The sequence below is a fragment of the Sarcophilus harrisii genome, chromosome 5 (genome assembly GCF_902635505.1).
Source record: "Sarcophilus harrisii chromosome 5, mSarHar1.11, whole genome shotgun sequence".
NCBI lineage: Eukaryota > Metazoa > Chordata > Mammalia > Dasyuromorphia > Dasyuridae > Sarcophilus > Sarcophilus harrisii.
In genome coordinates, this window is record NC_045430.1 from 19,962,458 (window position 1) to 19,984,891 (window position 22,434).

Below are 22,434 nucleotides of genomic sequence, written 5' to 3' on the forward strand. Positions count from 1 at the left end.
TACAATGTCAGTAATGTGAGTTTGGGGTTTTTCTATGTGAATATGTGGCACAATTTGAGTTTGAGGCTATTTCTGTAATTGAGTCGGTCTTTCCCCAATCTATGGATACTCACTTTGTTCTCGGGTCTTTTATTTCCACCAAGATCACAGCTATGAATATTTGGATATAGACACACATGTATATATGTATACGTATGTAATATATACATATATATACATATACACACATACATATATGTATATACTATATATAATTTTTGTCTTTGTCCCCTTGGGGCATATGCTGGAAGTGGGGTCCAAAACATCTACTTCTGGGAAACAGAAAAGTTATGTTAATCTACCTTTCAGTTTTTTTCTTTTGATAGATTAAAACAGTGTTGGTGATGATAGGGTAAAACCTGTAAACTTTTAAAGTGTTGTATAATGTGGGCTATAATTATGACTACTACATTAGTAATTGTCTGTGGATATGTTGACATTCTTTAAAGGGAAAACAAGTCCCTGAGGGTATTCTACCTTTCCCTTCCATTTCTCCTACCTTTGCCATGAGTGGAATTCTTTCTCCATCCTCCTCCATCCCAACCTACTGGGGAATGAGGCTTTGTTGACAAACATAACTATTGATTTGTTCTCTGAAAAGGTCCAAGGGGGAAAAAAAGTCTGAAAGATGAAAAAGTCTCTTGAAATCCCATGGTGGAGCTTCTAAGGCCCGTTGAGGGACACAATATATTATGGCTTACTTTAGGAAAGTGTTTTTTTGTTTTTTTAAATTAAATGTATTTGATTGTTTTCCCCTCCTTATATGTAAAAACAATTTTAAGCATTTGTTTTTGAAACTTTGAGTTCCGAATTCTTTATCTTCTTCCCTACCTCCCCCACCCCAATTGAGAAGGCAAGCAGTTCCATATATGTGTAGTCACACAAAACATTTCCATAATAGTCATCTATGCTTTTCTCTGCCATCTTGGCTCCGCTCATCATAATAGTCATCTATGAAAGAAAACATGAACCATAAAGCTTCCAAAATTCAAGAAAAATAAAGCATGTTTAAAAAAGTATGCTTCAATCTGTATCCAGTCACCAATAGTTCTTTGTCTGGGGATGGATAGTATTTTTGATACGTCCATAAGAGTTGTCATGGATCATTTTATTGCTGAGAATAGTTAAGTCATCCGCAGCTGATTATCTTACAATATTGCTCTTACTTCGTATATACTGCATTTCATTTTGCATCAGCTCATGTAAGTTTTTTCAGGTTTTTCTGAGAGCATTCTGCTTCTCTTTTCTTAGAACACGATATTCCAATTGATGGGCATTTCCTAAATTTCCAAGTCTTTGTTCCCAGAAAAGAGGTATTATATTTTTGTCCTTTTCTTTCTTTCTTTTTTTTTTTAATCTCTTTTGGAATATAGACCCAGTAATGACATTGTTAGGTCAAAAGGTATTTTTGGTGTAGTTTTATAGCCCTTTGGGCACAGCTCCATATTGTTCTACAGAATGTTTGAATCAGTTCACAACTCCACCTACAATGCATTAGAGTCTTATTCTTCGCACATCTCCTCCACCATTTGTCATTTTCCTTTTCTGTCCTATCAGCCAATCTAATAGCTAAGAAATAGCATATTATAATTGTTTTAATTTATGTTTCTCCAATCAGTAGTGAGTTAGAACCAGAAAAGCGATTTTAACAAAGCCTGCCTACTGTATAGTCCACTCCATGATGGACTCTGATCATTTGTTAGTAGTTGATTTCCAGGTTTACTTTGGCACCGTGATCCTGGCCAGCAGCTATTAATTCAATTCTTACATGAATGGCAATTACCAAAAAGTTAAATGAGAAGGACTCTCAATTCCTAGCCATCTCAAATGAAAAAACTGGACAAGTGGTCAACCAGTTAAAGGACTTGGGTTCCTTCCTGGCTGTGTGATCTTGGTTCAATTATTTCTCTTTCTGGTCCTCAGTCACCTCATTTATAGAATAAACTTGTTGATTTATAAACTCTCTGAGATTCTTTATAGATCTGTGAAACTCTCAAGGACTTGCTCTTACTGATACTATCTCTTAGGATATCTTTTCTCCCCATGAGCTTAAATGGACCTATTTGTAACTTCCATCTATAGGTTGTGCTTTTACCCTCTGGGGCCAAGCAGGACCAAAGCTCCTGAGATGTTTCTCCTCCTAAGCAACCTTCAGCCATGGGGTCACTGCTGTTCACTCTTGGACAAAACCAAGAACCCCTCTTAGCTTGATCTTTTTTTGTGTTGTTGATTAATTTTTTTTTTTTTTTCAGTCACATCTTATTCTTCATGACCCTATTTTGGTTTTTCTTGGCAAGGATACTGGAATGGTTTGCCATTTCTTTCTCTAGCTCATTTTATAGATGAGAAAATTGGGTTAAATGACTTGACCATGGTCAGATAGCTAGTAAGTGTCTTGAGTCTAGATCTGAACTCATGAAGAGGAGTTTTACTGATTCCAGGTGCTCTGTTCACAATCGTGTCACCTTGATGCTCAGATTGACCTTTAGTGTAACTTTTATTTTTCTTTCTTGGTGAAGAGTGGCCTTGAGAGCCTTCTCTAAAACCAATCCCTCCTCCAAATACCTGTAAAGATCTTGACATTTCATATAGTTCGTGGCTTGCTTTAAATATGAATTCATAATACGAATGGCTGGAAGCTGTCAATCCAAGTTATCCTGTGATTAAATAAAAATATATGTCTTTATTTACCTGAACTACAAAGCAGAGGCTAGTCTTTTGCATAGATTCCTAGAATTGCAGAATCTTCACATGGGAACAAATGCAAGAGACAGTTTATTCTAACTCCTACTCATGGGAGGCTCTGACTCCCACTTGGTGACTTCCTGAGAAGTAGTTGAAGACCTTGAGATGGGTAGCTTATTACTTCATGAGATAACTTTTTCATCTTCTGAGAACTCCAATTCCTAGGAAAGGATTTTTATTCTACTGGGCATCATCATTCCTCCCCACATTCCATCCCATCACTCCTCCCCAGTTACTTCCACATATTAGTCTTTGTTTTGCCCCTTGGAGCTACGTGCAATAGCCCTTGGATTATTTGAAGGTAACTAGACTCTCTTTCTCTTTCCCCCAAACTTTCTCACTAGGTTAAAAACAAGTTTTCTTAATAATGATGGTAATAAATTATTATTGCTCCTAGAAAAATATAATTTTTAAAAGAATCCTGAGTAATTGTTACATAGAGTTGTCGAGTATAATAATAATAATAATAAGCTATATAGTACAGTTTGCAAAAGTGCTTATATTATCTCATTCTTGTAATAACTCTCGTGAGAGGACCCATAATTACCCCATTTTATAGATGAGGAAATTAAGGCTTCAGAGAGACAGTGACTTGCCCAAGATCATACAATTGGTATGTGTGAGAAGCAGGACTTAAATCTAGCTGTTCCTGGGTTTCTAATCACTATGGCATACTGACTCACTTTTAAAATCATTTTTTAATTTAAATACTCTTCCCTCAAAGAATCTTTTTTTATAACAAAAAATTTTTAGTCAGCCAAAATAAATCCACACATAAATGAACATAGTATATGTTGATTTACATTCAATTTCCATAGTTCTTTTTCTGGATACAAATGGTGTTTTCTAGCTAGAGTTTATTGGGATTGCCTTGCATGTTCTGAAATTTCTAATCTTATATGGATGGGGTTAAGTGACATAGGCCATTATGTGTCCAAAGTTTAACTTAGGTCTTCCTAATTCTAAGGCAAGCTCCCAGTCCTCTGTAGCTCTTCCCACAGATGATTACTAAGTTATAATTTAATTTTTTCTTTAATGTCTGTTATAATAAGCTTTTCAAAAAGGTACAGGAGCCTCTACCATAAAGGAGACATGAATTGATGGGCTTCCGATGTCAGATATTGCAGTTAAAGTTCACTTCTTTTTTTTTTTTTTTTTTTTTTTTTCATCTCTCCCATGGGTTTTCTCTTTTGCTCTGATTTTTCTCTCCCAACATGATTCATAAAATAATGTGTATTAAAAATAAATAAATTTACTAGGGGAGAAAAAGATGATGCAGTTAATATTACCCAGGGTAGCCCATTTAAAATACATTGTGGAGTCTCGACATGCAGCTTGGCTTGTAAAGAGATCTCCTTTGCATGGGCCACCCTACAGGTTGATGCTTTAAACTTCGGCAGAGCACCTGGCTTAAGATTAGACCCAAGGATTTCCCACCTCTGGGGCCTGAAAATTTAAGAGAAATTTGGTCAGACCAATTCCCATGATTCATTAAATCTCTTATTATAGTTGAACATTTTGAGCAGTATTGAGTTTTGCTGAATGCCTTTTCCCACTGTGGCTGCTACAGATGGGAAGAGCTTTGGGGATCAGTTATAAATCTGTGAGGTTGCTCCCAGAGGGGCCCACGGCCCAGGGCTATTATCAGGATAAATAGAGGTTGGGGCAAATCAAACCACAGTCCTCTCTGTCTCCCCCACCTGCACATTTTTTATTCAAGAAACGTTTAATTAATATTTTTCAGATGAGAAAAAAATGAGACTCAGAGAAGTCAAATGATTTCTAATCGGATACCTGTGGTCTGATCCTTTCACTCCAAATCCAGTACTCTTGGCGCTGTATCATGAAAGCAAAGGGCATTACAATCAAAGGCATCCTTCTGGATTCAGTAATTGAGGTTCATCCCACCTCCGGGGTCGCTTTTGTTGTGGTTCAGTGTCTTTGTGATCCCGGTTGGGGTTTTCTTGGCAAAGGTACTGGAGGGGTTTGCCATTTCCCTCTCCGACTCATTTTACAGATGAGGAAACTGAGGCAAATAGGGTGAAGTCACTTACCCAGGGGTCACATAGCTATTAAGTGTCTGAGTCTGAATCTGAACTTGCCTTTAAAACTGGGACTGTTGGGGACCGTATCTATTCCCAGCCCTTCCAAATCCACGGAATTTTTTATTACCCCTGATAGTGCTTGAACCTTGATTAATGAGAGAAATGAAAATTTCATTAAATAAAATCATTTATCAGTTTGGCTGACGGAGGAGGCAGGAGGAGCACCCAGGGCCCAGATTCATTCCCTAAGTAACTATAGAGGGAGAAGGCCTCTCTTCTTCCCATTTCTTCCCCTCTCCCCAGCCTCCCTCTTCCTCCTCTGAGCCATCTGTCTTGCTTGTCTATACCGGTCACTTGTCACTGGCACATTCTGCTTTATGGCACCCCAAAACTGCAGGGGAAAGGCTGCATTTCTAGATAGAGGACCCCAGTTTGAAATCTGACTTGGCCATTCACTAATCTTGAGCAAATCATTCATCTTCCCAGGCCTCAGTTTTCTCAGCTTTAAAATGGGAGACTTGCATCTTAATGCCTCTTGAGGTTTTTTACATTTCTAAACCTATGTATGATCTTATGATTCCCTAGAACACTTAGGACTTAAAACCTTCTATCCTATGTTTGAGCACTGAATGGACTTGGAATCCTGGATTCTATTTTGGTTCAATCTACAATTCAGGTCCACAAACACTTATTAAATGCCTGTTGTATACAAGGCCCTCTGTTAGGTGCTTAAGGAATACAAAGATGAGAAATAATAAAATAAAAATAAAAGTTTCCTTTGTCTTTCCCCTATCTCTTCCTGAGTAACTCCCCTCTCCAGACATTAACATTCTATTGGCTAAGATGCTGGAGACTTTAGGAAAGAGGGTCCAATTTGTCTGGGCTCATCCAATGTTGTTGCTTGTTACAGCTGGACAGAACCTTAGAAATCTAGTCTAATCTAATCATTTTGCAGATTAGGAAACTGAGGTCCAGTTAAGTGATTTGTCCACAGTCACAAAGGTAACATGGATAGTCTTCAATCTGGAAGGGAACCTTAGAAGCCAATGAATCCTCGCTTTTACAGATGAGGAAACTGAGACACATAATAGTCAAGGGACTTGCCCACAATCACATAGATAACGTGAATAATTTTAAATCTGGAAGGGAACCTTAGAAGCCATTGAATCCTCACTTTTACAGATGAGGAAACTGAGACACTATATAATCCCGCTTCTCTGCCTCCATTGCTATAGATGATCTGAGCTCCTTCCTGTGTGAATTCCTTGCCGAGAAGCAGATATCCCTTTTAACTGTGCCTTTCAAGCATCCTTGAGAGAGGAGCCCAAAGCATCATCCTTTTATAGCATCAATGGGTTATAATGCAAAGAGGAGGGGTCTTGGAGATTTGGGGAGCTGGCTTGTTGAACGTTGGTTAGACACCTTCAGTTTCCTGGCACTTAGTGGAGCCCAAACATTTTCCCTTTTATTCCCTGTCTTTGGTGTCCCCTTTGGCAGATGGGGAGAGAGGAGGTGGGATTGCCTGTTTCTTAACTATTAGCAGGCATTCACAAGCCAGCTGTTTTCCCCCCTTAAGTCTTCCCCCTGCCAGTGAACGGTATTATCTCTCCACGGACCGTGGACGGGGAAAGAATCTGTCCTGATTGTGTATCTGACAATAGGGGCCTTCTTGAGTTTTTCCGCACAGCCAAGTGCAGGCCCTTGCATAATCAGAGGGGTGTTCCTCCCCCCCACACACCCCTAGGCCTGTATTTAGTTCATATAAGAATGCAGGATCCAGTCCAAGAGCCACCCACATCCTGGTTGTCTACTTGGTCTAGACATGGATGGGTTCACAGCCTCTTCCCCTCCCCCCCAAGAAAAAGTATTAAGGATCCCAGGGGTCAGAGGCAAAAAAAGGGAAGGATTTTGAGGCAGAATTTTGGAGTCTTAGCAGATGACAAAAACTGGGAGTCCTTAGAGGGGGTGACACCGTCTGGTGCTGTAACACTGGCCGAGAAGGAGCCCGTGGGGCTCAGCTGGGGGATAATGAGCCTCTGGTAAGGTTTGTTTTTGGTTCATTCTGTGAATTCCCCTCCACCCTGCTGGCCATGGTGGGGTCGGGGGAAGTAAGAGAAGGCCAGCTTTTGTCTCCTGTGTGTACAATGAAGGGATTGGGCCAAACCATCTTTTTATTTTTTAAATACATTTTAACTGATTTTTAAAATTTTTTACATCACTAAAATTTCCCATTGCATTTTTTTGCTCCCAGAAAGCTATACAAATAAATTAAAAAAGAAGAAAAAAAAAGAGGGCAAAAATAGCTCGGCAAAAGGGCCAGATGGTCTTTAAGGACTTACTTTAAAAGATTAAATTTTAAAAATTCAATTAATGATCTATTTTCTTTCTTTATCAACTTCCTGCTGGGGAAATAAAAAGAAAAACAAATCTTTAAGCCCCTTGTGGGTGGGGTGAGGGGAGAAACCTAGAATTGGAAGCCAAAGGAGCTGGATTCCTCTCATACCGTACTAGGTTTTTTTTTTTTTTTTTTTTTTGGTCTTTGGTAAATCCCAGGTAGCCTTAATTTTCTTATCTGTAAGGAGTGCACTTTGCAGATTGTAAACTACCCCATTAAGTACAAGCAGTTCCCAAGAGCTTTCCCCACTACCCTCTGACAGAAGGCTGAGAATAGAAGTAAATTGAAGTGAGAATTTGTCCTGGAATTACACATATATGAAGTAGAACTAGGAATCCTTAGCACAGGGACTATCTGAGCTGGGAGGGTCTTAGAACGGGCAATTTCAGAGCTGGGAGGGACTTTCGAATAGGGGAAATCAGAGTTGAGAGGGGTTTTAGAACAGGAAATGTCAGGACTTAGAGGGGCTTTAGAACAGGGGAAATCAGAATTGGGAGGGATCTTAGAACAGGTGATGTCAGAGCTGGGAGGGGTTGTCAGAACTGGGGATGTCAGAGTTCTGAGGGAACTTAGAACAGGGGATGTTGGAGCTGGGAGGGAGCTTAGAACAGAGGATATCAGGGTTGGGAGGGGGCTTAGAACAGGGGATGTCAGGCCTGGGAGGGGGCTCAGAACAGGGGATGTCAGAGCTGGGAAGGGGCTGTCAGGGAGGATGGGTCTTCTGGAAAATTTCATGTTCTCACTGTCCAAACGGATGGCTGTCGGTCTGTCATCCATGAAAGGAGGCCTTTGGGTAAGAGCTAAGGTCATTGGAGGAGGGTTTCACGGGAGCTGCAGGTGCAGCAGAGCCAGGGTTTCTGTAGATGGCAGCAATCTTTCTGGTCTCTTCTACGCAAGCAGTTCACTTTTTCTTTTTCTTGTTGCCAGAACAGATTAATCACATCACCGGCTTGTTTATACTCAGAGATGATTCCATTGGCAGGCAGGTTTTTCCTTGTTAAGTTGTCTTTTGTCATTTTTTTTTTTTTTTGGTCTTTTATTATCATTTTGGTTTACGTAAGGGCTGGGTAAACTAGCCCATGGTGGTTTTCTTTGCTGGCTGTTTTATTTAATTCAGTAACTCCCCTCAGAAACCAAATTTACCTTCAGTTTTTGGCAGCTGGGCAATTTTTCTTAGGTATCAGCTTGGCACTGGTACCTGACTACCAGAGTCAGGAAGAGATTGAAAGCTGATCTCAGAGTCAGGAAAATCAGATTTGAATCTTTCTTAACTGACTGTGTGACCCTGGTCAAATCACCTAACTTTTCAATGCTGCAAGCAATTCTCTAATACACTTTCCTAGAAGGCATCAATCTCCATCTGTAAAGGAGTTTCACTTTTTTTTGGAGGGGGAGTGGTGTATGAGGCAATTAGGAATAATTGACTTGCCCAGGATCACACAGATAGTAAATGTTAACTATTTAAGGCTGAATTTGAACTCATTTCTCCTGATTCTAGGGCTGATATCTATTGTGCTATCTAGCTGCCCCCAACGAGGTTCACTCTTTGGGAGTTCCTTTTATTGGTGAAGTTTCAAATTTATTCAATCAATAAACATTTGTTAAATGCCTTTTTATGTGCCTGGATACAAATGCAAAATCTCTATAAAATCTTCAACCCTTGGAGCTGTGTTAATGCAGCATTATTATCCCATTATAGAGATGAGAAAACTGAGGCTGGGAGGGAAAGAGTGATTTGCTTGTAGTCACAGAGCTGCTAAGAGATTGAGTGGATTCCATATGTAGCTTGGGCTCCCACCCAGGACTCCTTGGTGCCCTTTTCACTTCCATATTGAAGGCTGAAGTTTCTGGTCTGTTTCAGAAATAATGGTGTGTGGAGGAAAAAGTAATTTCTAAACTGGTTGTGCCCATTGCATGTGACGAAGGCTTTGTTCCACAGTCACAGATGGAGCAGCTCCCCGAATGGATTGGTTGGCGTCTGTGGCCCATTTACTTTTTGGCACTCTTTTAACTGGGTTTTTTCTTGTTTTGTTTCAAGATGTTGGCATTTTATTGTCAATAGTGCAATGGATCCCCATCATTATTAAGGACCATTCATAGGAAGACCCCGCTCCCAACCTCTCAGTACCCGACCCATCACACTTCCCACTCCCTGTGTCTGTGGGAAGGATGTTTTTGCTATAAATGAAAGAAATGACAGAGGTCTTTTCTTTTCCCCCAGTCTCTGTTTTCTTCATTGTACATCTTGCCAAGTGACATCTGTATTTATTTTCCCAACTCTCTCAATGGCTGATTTGCATCTGTTTAGATCCCTGAATAACATTTCATTTCCTGACTTTATAGGTTGCCATAAAATCCATCCGTAAGGATAAGATTAAAGATGAACAGGACATGGTTCACATCCGACGGGAGATTGAGATCATGTCGTCCCTCAGCCATCCTCATATCATCAGCATTTATGAAGGTCAGTGATCTTTCCCTAGCACCTTCTACCCGCTCCACGTCTCAGACCAAAGGGTCTTCCAGGGGACTGTATGTCTGGTGAAAGCCCTCATGGGTCAGTTTACAAAATGGCCAGGTGGTTGGCAGCTTACTCAACTCTCATGATAACCTTGGATTTACCTGGTTAGACTTGCTTGTAAAATATCATTGCTGTGTGATGAGCTGCGTCTCAACAGTTTCTTGTAACCCAACAAACGAGGCTACGTATAAGATAGTCTGCCTATGTATTTCTCTGAAAGATACACAAACAAAATCAAGTAAAGATGGCTATTTAGTGGATGTGTATTTAAAAGAAAAAAAAAAAAACACCCAGCAAAACTGATCAAAACAGTGAAAGAATCTGACAACATATATTTATTAAATACCTACTGTATACAACACATCATGCTAGGGGCAAAGGATTAAAAAAGAAATATGAAAAAGTCCCTGTTCTCAATATGGTGTAGTAGTGTTTTCAAGGAGCAGAATATATTCTTCTTTCCTTCTTTCTTTATTTCCTCCCTACTTCCCTCCCTTTCTTTCTTTGCTCCCTTCCTTCCTTCCTTCCTTTCTTGCTTCCTTCTTTTTTTTATTCTTTCTTTTTTCATTCATTCTTTTTTTCCTTCCTTCCCTCTTCTGTGCTCTTCTTCTTTTCAGCAACTAGCACAGTGTCTGGTACTTAATAAGTAAGTACCTAGTAAATTCCTGTTGGCTTGAGCTGACTTGCTATGGCCTGTAAGCAAATGTAAGAGAATTTGTGAAAGGAGGTGTGAGCCCTTGGGGAGGATGGAGGAGGCTTTCCCAGGAGATGCCCCCCCTCGGCTAGGATCAGAGGGGAGGCAGCTTTGGGATGGAATTATCTTAGAGCCACCGGGAGTTGTTCAAAATCTTGTTCTTGTGATAAACACATGCCCTGATCTTGAATAAATGAATAAACTTCAATCAGGCCTCAGGGACACCAGGAGAGAGGGGACTACTCTGCCAGCAGATGGTTTGCAAATGTAGCTATCTGGTTTATTCAGAGGGGAAGAGAGGTTGAGAGAGGGAGGAAGAAGAAAAGATGGGTGGGGAAAATGGAAAGACAGCATTTGGGCAAGTACTTAAATCCTCTGGGTCTCATTTTCTCATCTGTAAAATGGAGACAGTAATGCCTCAATGGAATGACACAAAAATTAAATGAGATAATGAGGGACAATACGGTACAATGGATAGAGCCTTTGACTTTGGCAGGATTTGAACTCGGGTTTTCCTGACTACATAAGTCACTTATTATTCTTAGACCTCAGTTTCCTCACATGTAAAATGTAAAATGATGGTCCCTTGGGTCTCTCCTAACCCTTAATCTATGCTCCTCTGGACTGTAATCACGTAAGTGTTGGATGTCAGCTATGACTAATATTAGAAACTAATGTTGGTAATATCTTACCCTGAGTGTTTGCCAGTGCTCCTTTCTCAAGTGTTTTTGGAGGGTTTTTTGGTTGGCCTTGTTGTCAAACTGTGAGTCTGCTTGTCTGTCTCCATTAACAGCTGTTGGAAAGTTAAACAGGGCCAGAATTTGGACGCCATGAAGTATAACAGACTCGTGGAGTGGGTTTAATTTTTTTTAAATTTAAGTTATTTTTTAAAAATCACTAAAAGTCTGTCTTCTCTCCTTCCCTTCCCTCAACGAGAAAATGTGAAGCACAAATATCCTGCTCCAAACACATATCATCTGAACAAAATAAATAACATTTTTACATGGATATGTCCAAAAAAGAGAGACTCGTGGGATGTTAGAGCTGAAAGTGTTATCTTCTGTAAAGGCAAGGGTTATCTGCCTCAGCTCTGCTGATTTTACATTGGGGAAACTGAGGCTCAGAGGAAAAAACTTGTTCCTTATTACTCAGCTAGCTAGTCAGGGGTAACTCTCGGTGGTATCTTACTGGAGCTGAGGCTGGTAATGGTCTAGCCAATGCGTTAGACTAACGCTCATGAGTTAACCAAAGCTTAGAGGAAATCAAAAAAATCTCCAGAGTTTAGGAAATACAATTGACTTGTCCAGGATCACAAGCTAGTAAACCCAAGGCAAGATTGGACCCAAGAGTTCCTGACTCCCCAGTCTGGTGCTCTCCTACCTCCTGTTGCTGTTCCTTTGTCTCATTAGCATGGACTAATGGATAGACCATCCTACTAGACTCCCCTGTTGTTCTATGATCCTGGACAAGTGAATTCCCTTCTTTGACCCTAAGTTTCTTCATCTGGAAAAAGGAGAATGAGAGAGGAATGGCACAGCAGACAGAGAGAAAGCTTCACCCCTGACACATCCTGCACAAATTACGATCAGAGCCCTAGGCAGCTTTCTGAAGCTATACGCCACAGAGCAAGTGTCCGTCTGGATGGGAAGAGGGAGTTTCCTCACTGGACAGTCCCTGTGTCGATGACATCAGAAATTGGGTCCAGAAAAAGGTGATGATCAAATGTCCTGCCCACCTCTTTGGGAATCTTTATAAAGCTATTGCTTTTTAAACTCTGTTTGGCTAACTATTTTAAAAATATTATTCCTGCTGAGATTCCAGGTAGAAACTTGGCTGTTATTAGTCTCTTGGATATATGAAGTGTGTGGGTCCATAAAATGCTATGGATGCTGGCGTTTTACCAAGACCGCATTTCGTGGCCATGTTAGGGGGCCAGAGCGCAACTTCCTGCCTTTTTCCTAAGGAGAATCTGGAAAATCAAGAGAAGAACGTAGCTGGTTGTTTTTAGAACTAGGCCCTGAACCCTGGTCTCTTTATCTTTTCCCAAACCGCCATGTTGTATTGGAAGGTCGTCCATGACATGACAACTATTTCCATCTCTCCTCCTGTCTCTCCATTCTTGAATACTCTTCCTCCTTTACCTCCACTTTCCTTCAAGGTTTAGCTCATTGCTAATATGAATCTTAACCTGATTCCCCTCCTCCAAGTACTTTCTTTGCATCTCATTTGTAGATATTCTAAGTTGACTTCCTTTATATGCATAGAATGTAAGCTCTTGAGGACAAGTATTATCTTCCTTTTTGTCCTAGTTTTCCTGCTGTCTAGCACATAGTGATAAGAAAAGCAACTGAACCTATGATTTCACTGGTGGAGGAGGAAATGCTCTCTCCCATTGCAGGTCAGCCCCTTCTGAAACTAGGGAGTTGCCAAGATCCTTGAGAGGCAAAGTGACTTAGCAGGGATTGTCCAGCCGGTATGTGTCAGAGGTTGGCCTCCAACCAGATCTCCCCGACTCCAAGATCCGCTCATTATCATACAGAATAGTGATTCAAAGTGACTGCACATAGAAAGCATTGCATAAGGACTTGTTGAAAGAACACTGGCTCTACAATCAGATGGCCCTCACTTTTTGATACATGCTACCTGGGTAATCTTGGACAAGTCACAACTTCCTAGGCTAAAGTTTTCTCATCTGTCAAATGAGAGGATTGAGTTAAATGGACTGTGAGGTTCTTTACAACTTCAGATCTGTGGTTCTCAAAGGTCAACGTACCAGATAATCTTAAAAATAACCCATCTTTGGGCGGTACAACGATCAGCATCTTTTTGACCCAATGGGAGAGAGGGGAGGCAGTAGGTGATTAATCTCCAAATTTGTCAACTCTGTTCCAGCCTGAATGGACTCCTGTCTTTAATGTTAAGTAAATACAAATGGATTTCAGAGAGCTTTCAAGCTCTGGCCGATATATTTTGCAATGGGGTGGTGGTGGGGGGAATTATCTTCCCCCTTGATCTTTGAGAGGTGGGAACCCTGTTCTCAGTCAAAAGAAATTCCATCTTCTCAGCAGGAAGGTAATTGGTGATATAGAGAGAGAGTGGCTGAAAAGGAAGGGCTTTGTCAAACCTTTGAAGTTCTGAGAATTGGCAGGGAGAGATAAAAACAGATCGCTAGTTCTTATTTCAGGACCTGAGCTCTGACTTCAAAGCAGGATATTTCACGAGACCCTTCCCAGCTCCCTCTCTCTGAAAGCCTGTGATATCCAATATGCAAACGCTTGTAGTTCACATTTTTCTTGAGACGACCCGAGGGAATCCCTGAATCCCATATGGTCATCATGCTGTGTCGAAAAACCCGAGCAAGTCTGGTGTCTGTCTGCCCATTCCCTGGTAATTTCCATGTTCTCATTTCTATGACTAGAAACTTCTCTTTTTAATTTTGGTTTTTCAGGATGGATAATAATAATAATTTCTATTTCTATAATCCATCAGTCAATCAGCAAACATTTATTAAACACCTACTATGTGCCAGATACAATGTGGTATAATGAAGACTTCCTGAGTGATAAAGTCAAAGGAGTTTATGGTATTGGGAGGTCAGTATAGACTAGTATATTCCAGGGAGTTTTCACAGAGGCTTTATTGGAGTCCGACCTTGAAGGATGGACAGAATTCAAATATGGGGAATGTGGTATCAGTGACGGTGTTTGTAGTGTAGACAGTCCATCTGCCTCGGAGGTCAGCTTGGGAAATAAAGATTTAAACCAAGATTTTAGAAAATTGCTGGTAAAATATGTCTGTAGGTGGTGGAGTAAGGTAGCCATTGTCAGACGCGGCCAGTGGGCTGATTTTGTATGCATTGGCTCTGCTGGTTACAATTTTAGAGAACTGCTTGGATTATTATACAGTTAAGTGACTTGGTTAGGGTGATACAACCAGCAAGAGTTACAGGTGTGGAGCTTGATTCCACGTCTTTTTGACAATAAGGTTTACTTTTTATCCACTCCACCATCCTTCATCTCAACTTGACCATTGTTGTCGTTGAATCATGTCCCACTCTTTGTGACCCCATTTGTGGGGTTTTCTTGGCAAAGATGCTGACGTGGTTTGCCATGACGTGGTTTACCATTTCCTTTTCGAGCTCAATTTATAGATGAGGAAATTGAGGTAAACAGGGTTAAGTGACAAGACAAGGGTCACACAGCTAATAAGTGTCTGAGGCCAGATTTGAATTCATGAAGATGAATCTTTCTGATTTCAAGTCCAGTGGTCTATCCACTCTGCCACATAACTGTCCCCAAGTTGTCTATAGTGGACCTTTAATAAATATTTGTTGAATTGAATTAAAATTAATCTATTGGAGAAACTAAGTGCCTATTGTGTGCTCAGCACTTTGCTGGGCACTGAGGGGGATGCAAAATTTGTAATAAGACATAGCCCTGTTTGTAACCCCATGGGCCTTGCCCTACCAGATCCTTCTATCCTGCAGTGTCTCCAGAAGTCTGTTCATTGCTTCCATGACCCCATCTTTTTATCTCATCCTCTTCCGTCCCCTTCTTGTCTTGCCTTCAATCTTTCCCAACATCAGTCTTTTCCAGTAAGTCCTACTTCTCATTATGTGGACAAATTTCAGCTTCAATATTTGACTTTTCCAGTGAATAGCCCAAATAAATTTCGTTTAGTATTGTCTGATTTGATCTCGTTGCTGTCTGTGGGACTCTTGGAAGTTTTTTTCCAGCACCACAATTCATCAGTTCGGCAATGGTTAGTCTTCCTAATAGTCCAGTCCTCACAGCCATACATTGCTACTGGAAAAACCATGGACCTTGAATACATAGACCTTTGTTGGCAATGGAAAGTCTTTGCTTTTTAGTCTGCTGTCCAAATTTGCCATAGCTTTTCTTCCAAGGAGTAAGCAGCTTTTAATTTCATGGCTGCACTTGCCATCTGCAGTGATCTTTGAGCCCAAGCATAGAAAATCTGACACTGTTTCTTTTCCTTCTGTTTGTCAGAAAGTGGTAGGAACAGTTGCCAAGATTTTAGGTTTTTTTGATATTAAGCTTTAAGCCAGCTTTTATATTCTTTCACCCTCAAGAGGATTCTTAACTCATCAGTTTTCGCCATCAGAACTGATATCATCTGCTTATCTTTTTGCTACGTCTCCCAGAAATCCTAATTCTGGCTTTTGATTCATTCAGCCTGGCATTTCACATGATGCACTCTGCATATAAGTTAAATAAAAATTGGTGACAACGTACAACCTTGTTATACTTCTTTTCCTATCTTAAATTAATCAATTGTTTGATTCTAACTGTGGCTTCTTATCCTCGGGAGACAAGTAAGATGATCTGGTACTTCCATCTCTTTGAGGCTTTGCCATATTTTCTTGTAATTCACAATTACAAAGGTTTTAGTGGAGTCAAGGAAGCAGAAATAGATTTGTGTGTGTGTGTGTTTTTTCTGAAACTCCCGTGCTTTCTCCACAATCTAGTTAATGTTGGCAATTTGGTCGCTAGTTCCTCGGCCTCTTCAAAAACCAGGCTATTCTTCTAATAATTCTCAATTCACTTATTGCCAAAGCCTCGCCTGCAGAATCTTAAGCAAAACCTTGCTCCTATGTGAAATGAGTGCGATTGCTCAGTAATTTCAACAATCCTTGGTATTTCCCTTCTTTGGGATTGGGACGGACACTGATCTTTAACAGCATCATCTTTTAGGGTTTTAAAAAATCCAGCTGGAATTCTATCACTCCCACTCACCTTATTGTTAGCAGTGCTTTCTAAGGCTCAATTAACTTCATTTTCCAAGGTGTCTGGCTCTAGATCAGTAACCACAGCATTATGCTTACTGGTGATGTTGAGATCTTTCTTGCATAATTTTTGTATGATTTACAGTTTATAGACTAGTAGGAGCCCATCAAACACACACTCAGTATTTATTAAGCTCTTTACTATGTGGGGGATACAAAGAAAGGGGGAAAAATCCCACTGCACTCAGATGGGGGGAGACAACATACAAACAACTATGTATATACTATGTACAGACAGAATAGATAGAAGGTTATATCCCAGGGAAGTCACCTGGGGAGATGAGGCAGGGAAGAGTTCATTTTGAGCTTAGTCTTTGACAGAAGCCAGAGAAGGCACTAAGTGAAAGTAAGAAGGGAAAAGATGGCCAATTGGGCAAAGATGTAGTTCCAGATTTGGGATCATCTCTAAGGTCCCAATGATAATTCATTGATAAGAATTATATGATAAGAGCGAAAAATATTGCTATATGAGGTCCCAAAGAGAAGGTCTTTATTGATGGGGATGAAATGGAAAGGTCTGACTTCGTTATTACTTTTAATATAAATATATTCTCATCATAATAGAAATTTAGAATTAGAAAAGGGCCATTGGGGATGAAAGGATTTCAGATCTAGCGTGGAAGGAGTCATTTTGCTGAATGAGGAAATGAGGGATGAGGAACCAGAAGGAACCATTTGAGCAGTAAGAGTAAGCATCAGAAGTGGGGGTTAAACCCGTATCCTCACATCCCAGAGCTGATGCTCTCCCAGGTTTGGGTCTTGCAGCAATTGGCAAATGAGTATTGATGCTTTTGCGGTCCAGTTCCCAACTTAATGGTTTGTTTACTTACCCAAATGTCAACTCCCCTTCTCTGGGACTCCCAGCACACTAAAGCAGGTTGTTGAGTTTGGCAGAGAGACACGTTGTACTCGTGTTTACTCTTTTATTCCCATGGCTAATCGTCAAGTAGTTGGGGGAAAATTAGCCTTTGATGTCGTTTCACTAGTTCCATATTAAGTCCCCATAGATTGGATCAAAATCAAGGGTTAATGACAAGGCATTAAAAAGTTGCAATGAATTTTCTTCACCTTCAATCAAGAAAGACCTTTATTCCTGATATTGCTCAGCTACTTTTCTAATTAGCTTCCTATTAAGTGAACTGTTTGACCTGCAAGTCTATTATTTTCCTTGTTTTCTTTGGTGATTAAAGAGAACACAAAGAAAGACTATGTATCTCCCCAGCTGTCCTGCCTCACCCTTTGGAATTTCCTGGAATTTAGTTTTCTCTTACTAAAAAGAATACTACTTCTTACACGAACAAGTTGTGTGTTTTTCTTTTTCTTTTTTTTTTTCCTGAGGCATTTGGGGTTAAGCAACTTGCCCAGGGTCACACAACTAGAAAGCATTAAGAATCGGTCAAATTAGAATTCAGGTTCTCCTAACTTCAGGGCTGCTGCTCTATCCACTATGCCCCGTAGCTGTCTCGAGTTGTGTATTTTTTCAAAAAAATAAAATAAGGAAAATGCTTTTGCAGTTTAGTGTAGTGATTTTTTGAAAGTGTCTAGTATACAGTAGGTACTTAATAAAAGCTCATCGACTTTCCTTGCAACAATAAATAGCATAGTCACGTGGTTCTAGGCCAGGAGTGGGTATTTACCACAAATGGCTGTGACTTAAGAGGAGCCTTTTATAGCCTCAAAGCCTTATATTTGTAACAGCAAGGTGTTAACCTAATTGAGCTCTTGGAAACACAGAATTTAGAGAACTGACAGGTGGCTTTCTACTCCAGGCCATATGTGAAAGGAGTCCCTGCTGTAACAGACTTGATGAGTCCATCTAGCCTCTGCTTGAAGGTTTCCAAGGAGGGAGAACTCATCCCCCTCCCCCCATTCAATTTTGGAATCATTCTTCTTATTACAATTATGATTTTCCTGAGGTCAGACTTAAATTGCCTCTTTCCAGTTTGTACCCATTGCTCCTGATGGTATCCTCTATGATCCAACAAGTTGAATCCTTCTTTTTCCCTCATCAGTCCTTCAAATACTTGAAAACTATAATCATGTTCCCCCTGGATCTTATCTTTTCCAGCCTGAACATACCCACTTTCTTCAGGCATTCCTTGTATGTCAAGACCTCAAAACCTTTCACTATTAATCCAGTCGCCCTCTTTGTAAAACCTTACAGCTTATCGATATCCTTCAGGAATTTTTAGTTGTGTCCAACTCTTTGTGATATCATTTGGGATTTTCTTGGCAAAGATACTGAAGTGATTTGCTGTTTCCCTCTTCAGCCTATTTTATGGATGAAGAAACCGAGGCAAACAGGATTAAGTGAGTTGGCTAGGGTCAGATCTACTCCAGGCAAGGCACTCTATCCTCTACACTTCCTAGTTGCTTCTTGGGGTGATTGGGGGAAAGTACTTTAGAGTATTTACTTAGATAATCTGATCTCAATTCTCAGCTCTACTGCCTGTATGAGCTTGGACAAGTCAATGAATGGATGAAAAACATTTATTAAATGCTTATTGTATACCAAATACTGTACTAAATCCTGGGGATAAAAAAAAAAAATCAAATCAGGACAGTCTGATCTTAAAGAACTCACATTCTAATTGGGGGGATCTCAGTTCCCCCCTCTTTAAATGGAGGGAATTGGACTAGCAGATCTTCTAAGGTCCCATCCAGATCTAAGTCTGGGTGGTCTTCTCTGGACCTCGGATTGAGGGGGTTGCATTCAGTGGCTCTTTCAGCTCTAAATTTATGAGGCTATGATCCTCCCTGAGTCTTGGTTTCCTTATCTGTAAAATGAAGGGACTGGACTAGTCTCTTAGCTTTGCATCCCTGAACTGAGCTGAGTCGTAGATGTTTAGATCTTGGGGTGGATCCATTGCTCCCAGCTTGTGTTCCTTAAAGGAAAGACAGCCCATATGGTTGGCTCCCACAGACCTTTAATCAGACAAGCATCCTCGGCAGTGGAAAGGTACTTAAGGTCTGGGACTGCTCGGCAAGTAATAAAAATACCATGGAGTGGAAAGACACCAGATGGGAGGAATGTCAACATACTGGAACTGTTTGAGAAGATTGTCTTGATAGAAGGGTAAGGCATGAGGAGAATTTGGACTGTTCCAAGCCTAGGTGCTTGTCCTTCTCTTTTAAAACCAACAAATGAGCATGCTTAGCCTGGGGTTATAGGAAAGTGGAAGAAACCAGGCCATAATGAAGTAGTCAACATTTTTTTTTTTTTTTAATAAACAAATTCAGTTTCTTGCATTTTGGGGGGCGTTGTATTTAAAAAAAGATTTTTCTTTTCAAAAGTGACTTCCTTTATCTTCTGCCTTTAGAAATCAATTTCTTAGAACATTAGATTGATCAGTTCAGAAATGGATAAGGTATTAAGAAGAGATTTTTCTTTCTTTTTTTGAATTTTTTTTCATTATAGCTGAGATTTTTCTTTTCAACAGTGACTTCCTTTTTCTTCTGCCTTTAGAAATCAATTTCTTCTTTAAGAAACCAGGTCAGTTCAGAAATGGATAAGGTATTAAGAAGAGATTTTTCTCTTAAAAAGTGACTTCCTTTTTCTTCTGCCTTTAGAAATCATTTCTTCCTTAAGAACATAAGATTGATCAGTTCAGAAACAGACAAGGAAAGGCGACCTTTTAAGTTTTTCCTCCAACCATTACTGTTCTCTGATCAAAGCATTAAAAAAAAAAACAAAAAAAAACAACTCTTTTTTTTTTTTCCCCCTCTGTGAATTTAATAACATCAACAAACCCAGCCATTGCAATATACAAGGAAGACCTGGAAGGAGGGTTCTATAAAAAACTGTGAACTTGTCATAGTTACTTAAGACCAAAACCATAGATTCTCTCTTCAAAAAGGTGGTAACACAGTTGTTTGATTTGTTTGGCCCTTCTTCAGCCAAAGTACTATTTTTCTTCTAGGAGGACTCATCTTTTGCTGCTAGTCAAGTTTTGGTATTGACCTTCGGGCAGCGAGGAGGGAATCATTAGGGGTTGGGTCATTAACTGGTTGAAAGCCAGACAATCTTGGGGCAAAAGCAAACTTTTGAATTTAACATCTGATGAAACCCACATTTCATTTGAAGAAGGGAATGTTGCCGCAGCAACCAGACCTCCAAAGGAAACAAGCAGGATTCCTCTAGTTTCTGTTTGGGAGGGAGAGAATTTCTCCTTCTAGAGTTCTGTATTTTAGAGCAGAGATTATCTAATGGCAGTGGGTGTTCAGACCATTAGGGAATCACCAGAGAATCTGAATTGTACTCATCCTTCAAGGATTAGCTCAAGCTGCCAGGAAACCTTCCATGGCTGTTAACATTTCTCTAGAGGGCAGAGACCACCAGGACAATCCAGGCAGGCTTCCTGGTGGAGATAGGAGTTGGATTATTTTATGGATAAACCTTTCCAGGGACTTGGTACTACTGTACTCCTCCCCAGATGCTGCTGCCGCCTGAATAACTGAGTAATAAACTAAATTTCTGTGCTGGTTTTTTAAGCTTCTCGTTCTCTCTGGTAGTAGACAGATACCTGTCCTACCCTTTTGGGGGCCATCAAGTTCCTGATCCAACAAATGATCTAGGCAGGAGACGCAGGTTCGGGTTCTTTGGAAAGGAAATTTTTTCCTACTTGTGGAAAAGAAAATTTTGCCTTGTGACTAGGAACATAAACACACGCTCATCCACTCTTAGAACCTTATAAATAGCTGGCCGCACACTGAGTCAGGGGAAGTAACATTTTTCTGCCAGGAGAATGGGGGAGTGTCTTTTGATTTATTTCGGCCCAGTAACAATTCAGTTCCATTAGTCATTTTTTGAGGCGGCCGGAGGATTCGGATAGGAGGGTAGAAAACTAGGACTGATGAGGGTTCAAATCCAGCCTCAGACACTTGCTAGCTGTGTGACCCTGAGCAAAAAAATAGATTCTAATTTCTCCAACTGTAACATGAGGATAATATAGCTCCTCGGGTTGTTGGAAGATAAAATGAAATTATGTATAAATTTGAATATTATTATTATTTTTTGTGCAAAATTTGCAGGGAAATCTCCTCCCCCACCCCCAACTGATTATATTTAATAATCAAAAATGATTAGATTATAGGATGCAGGGATCTTAGAGACTAGCTGGTCCAACTTCTTCATTTATAAATAAGGAAACTGAGGCTTTATAACTGGCATGCCTTGTCTACAGTCACAAAGGTAGTAGGATCAAGCTTTTTTTGTTCATTCATTTTTTCAGTCATATCTGATTCACCATGAACTCATTTGGGGGTTTCTCAGCAAAGACACTGGAGCGGTCTACCATTTCCTTCCCCAACTCATTTTACAGATGGGGAAACTGAGGCAACAAGGTTAAGTGACTTGCCCAGGATCATACAGCTAGTAAGTGTCTGAAGTTAGATTTGAACTCAAGTTCCCTGACTCATGAGCCATTGTTCTTTGTACTTGGCTTTGACTTCAGCTTCTGTGACTGACCCTCTTCCTGCTTCTCCTGGGCGACAGTGGAGATGGTAAATCATCCTACTAGACTTTCCTTCCTGTGCTCCTGTAAATTCTGAGTAGAGATTTAGAGACATTTTTAAAAGTGATTGTTGGTCTCTTCTGCCTCCTGTGTCAGTGCAGGACCCGAAGGGGGCCAGGCAGCATTGAGGGCTGTCTTGTATTTTCCTTTGTTTCACTGGTTGCCATGGATGAGGAATTCATCCCCAAGTGGCTAGCCTGTTGGAGATGCGCCCCAGTGCTTAGCTAGGCTGGCCCTTGGAAAGCAGACTGTTGCCAGGATTGTGCTGGAAGACTCTCTGTCGTAGCACCACCTGTTGGAGTTTGTGCTTTATCGGTACTCGTAGCCTTTGAGAATTCAGGGTCTTTCCGTGTCACATCGGGGTATCAGAACTGCCCTCGTGGAGGAGACTTTAGGGGTGAAAACTTGACATTGTAAGTGGTCCACGTGCTTAAAAGAGCTGACAGTCTAGTAGGATAAACAAGCTACTTTCAGACACATGATTTAGAACTGGACAAAGGGTTGAGGATTCCTGGAGATAATCCCCAATTTTGGCTGAGGTGGACCAGGTAATAACAAGAATCATCATCAGAGAAGATGCTGTGCTCTACGAAGAAAGTAGAATTGAAGTAGCTCAGAAGAAATGCTAGATTGTGCAGAGTCCACCACAAATGTTCTTTTCTTTTCTCTTCCTTCT

General features: G+C 40.5%; 1 protein-coding gene across 1 annotated transcript in view; it reads left to right on the forward strand.

The window, feature by feature from the left end:
- The window catches only part of NUAK1 (NUAK family kinase 1), a 77,717-nt gene that overhangs the window by 24,675 nt on the left and 30,608 nt on the right, over positions 1-22,434 (forward strand). Inside the window, exon 2 of the mRNA XM_031939516.1 lies at positions 9,568-9,688. Coding sequence (XP_031795376.1) covers positions 9,568-9,688 — 121 coding nt within the window. The remainder of the gene's footprint in view (positions 1-9,567; positions 9,689-22,434) is intronic.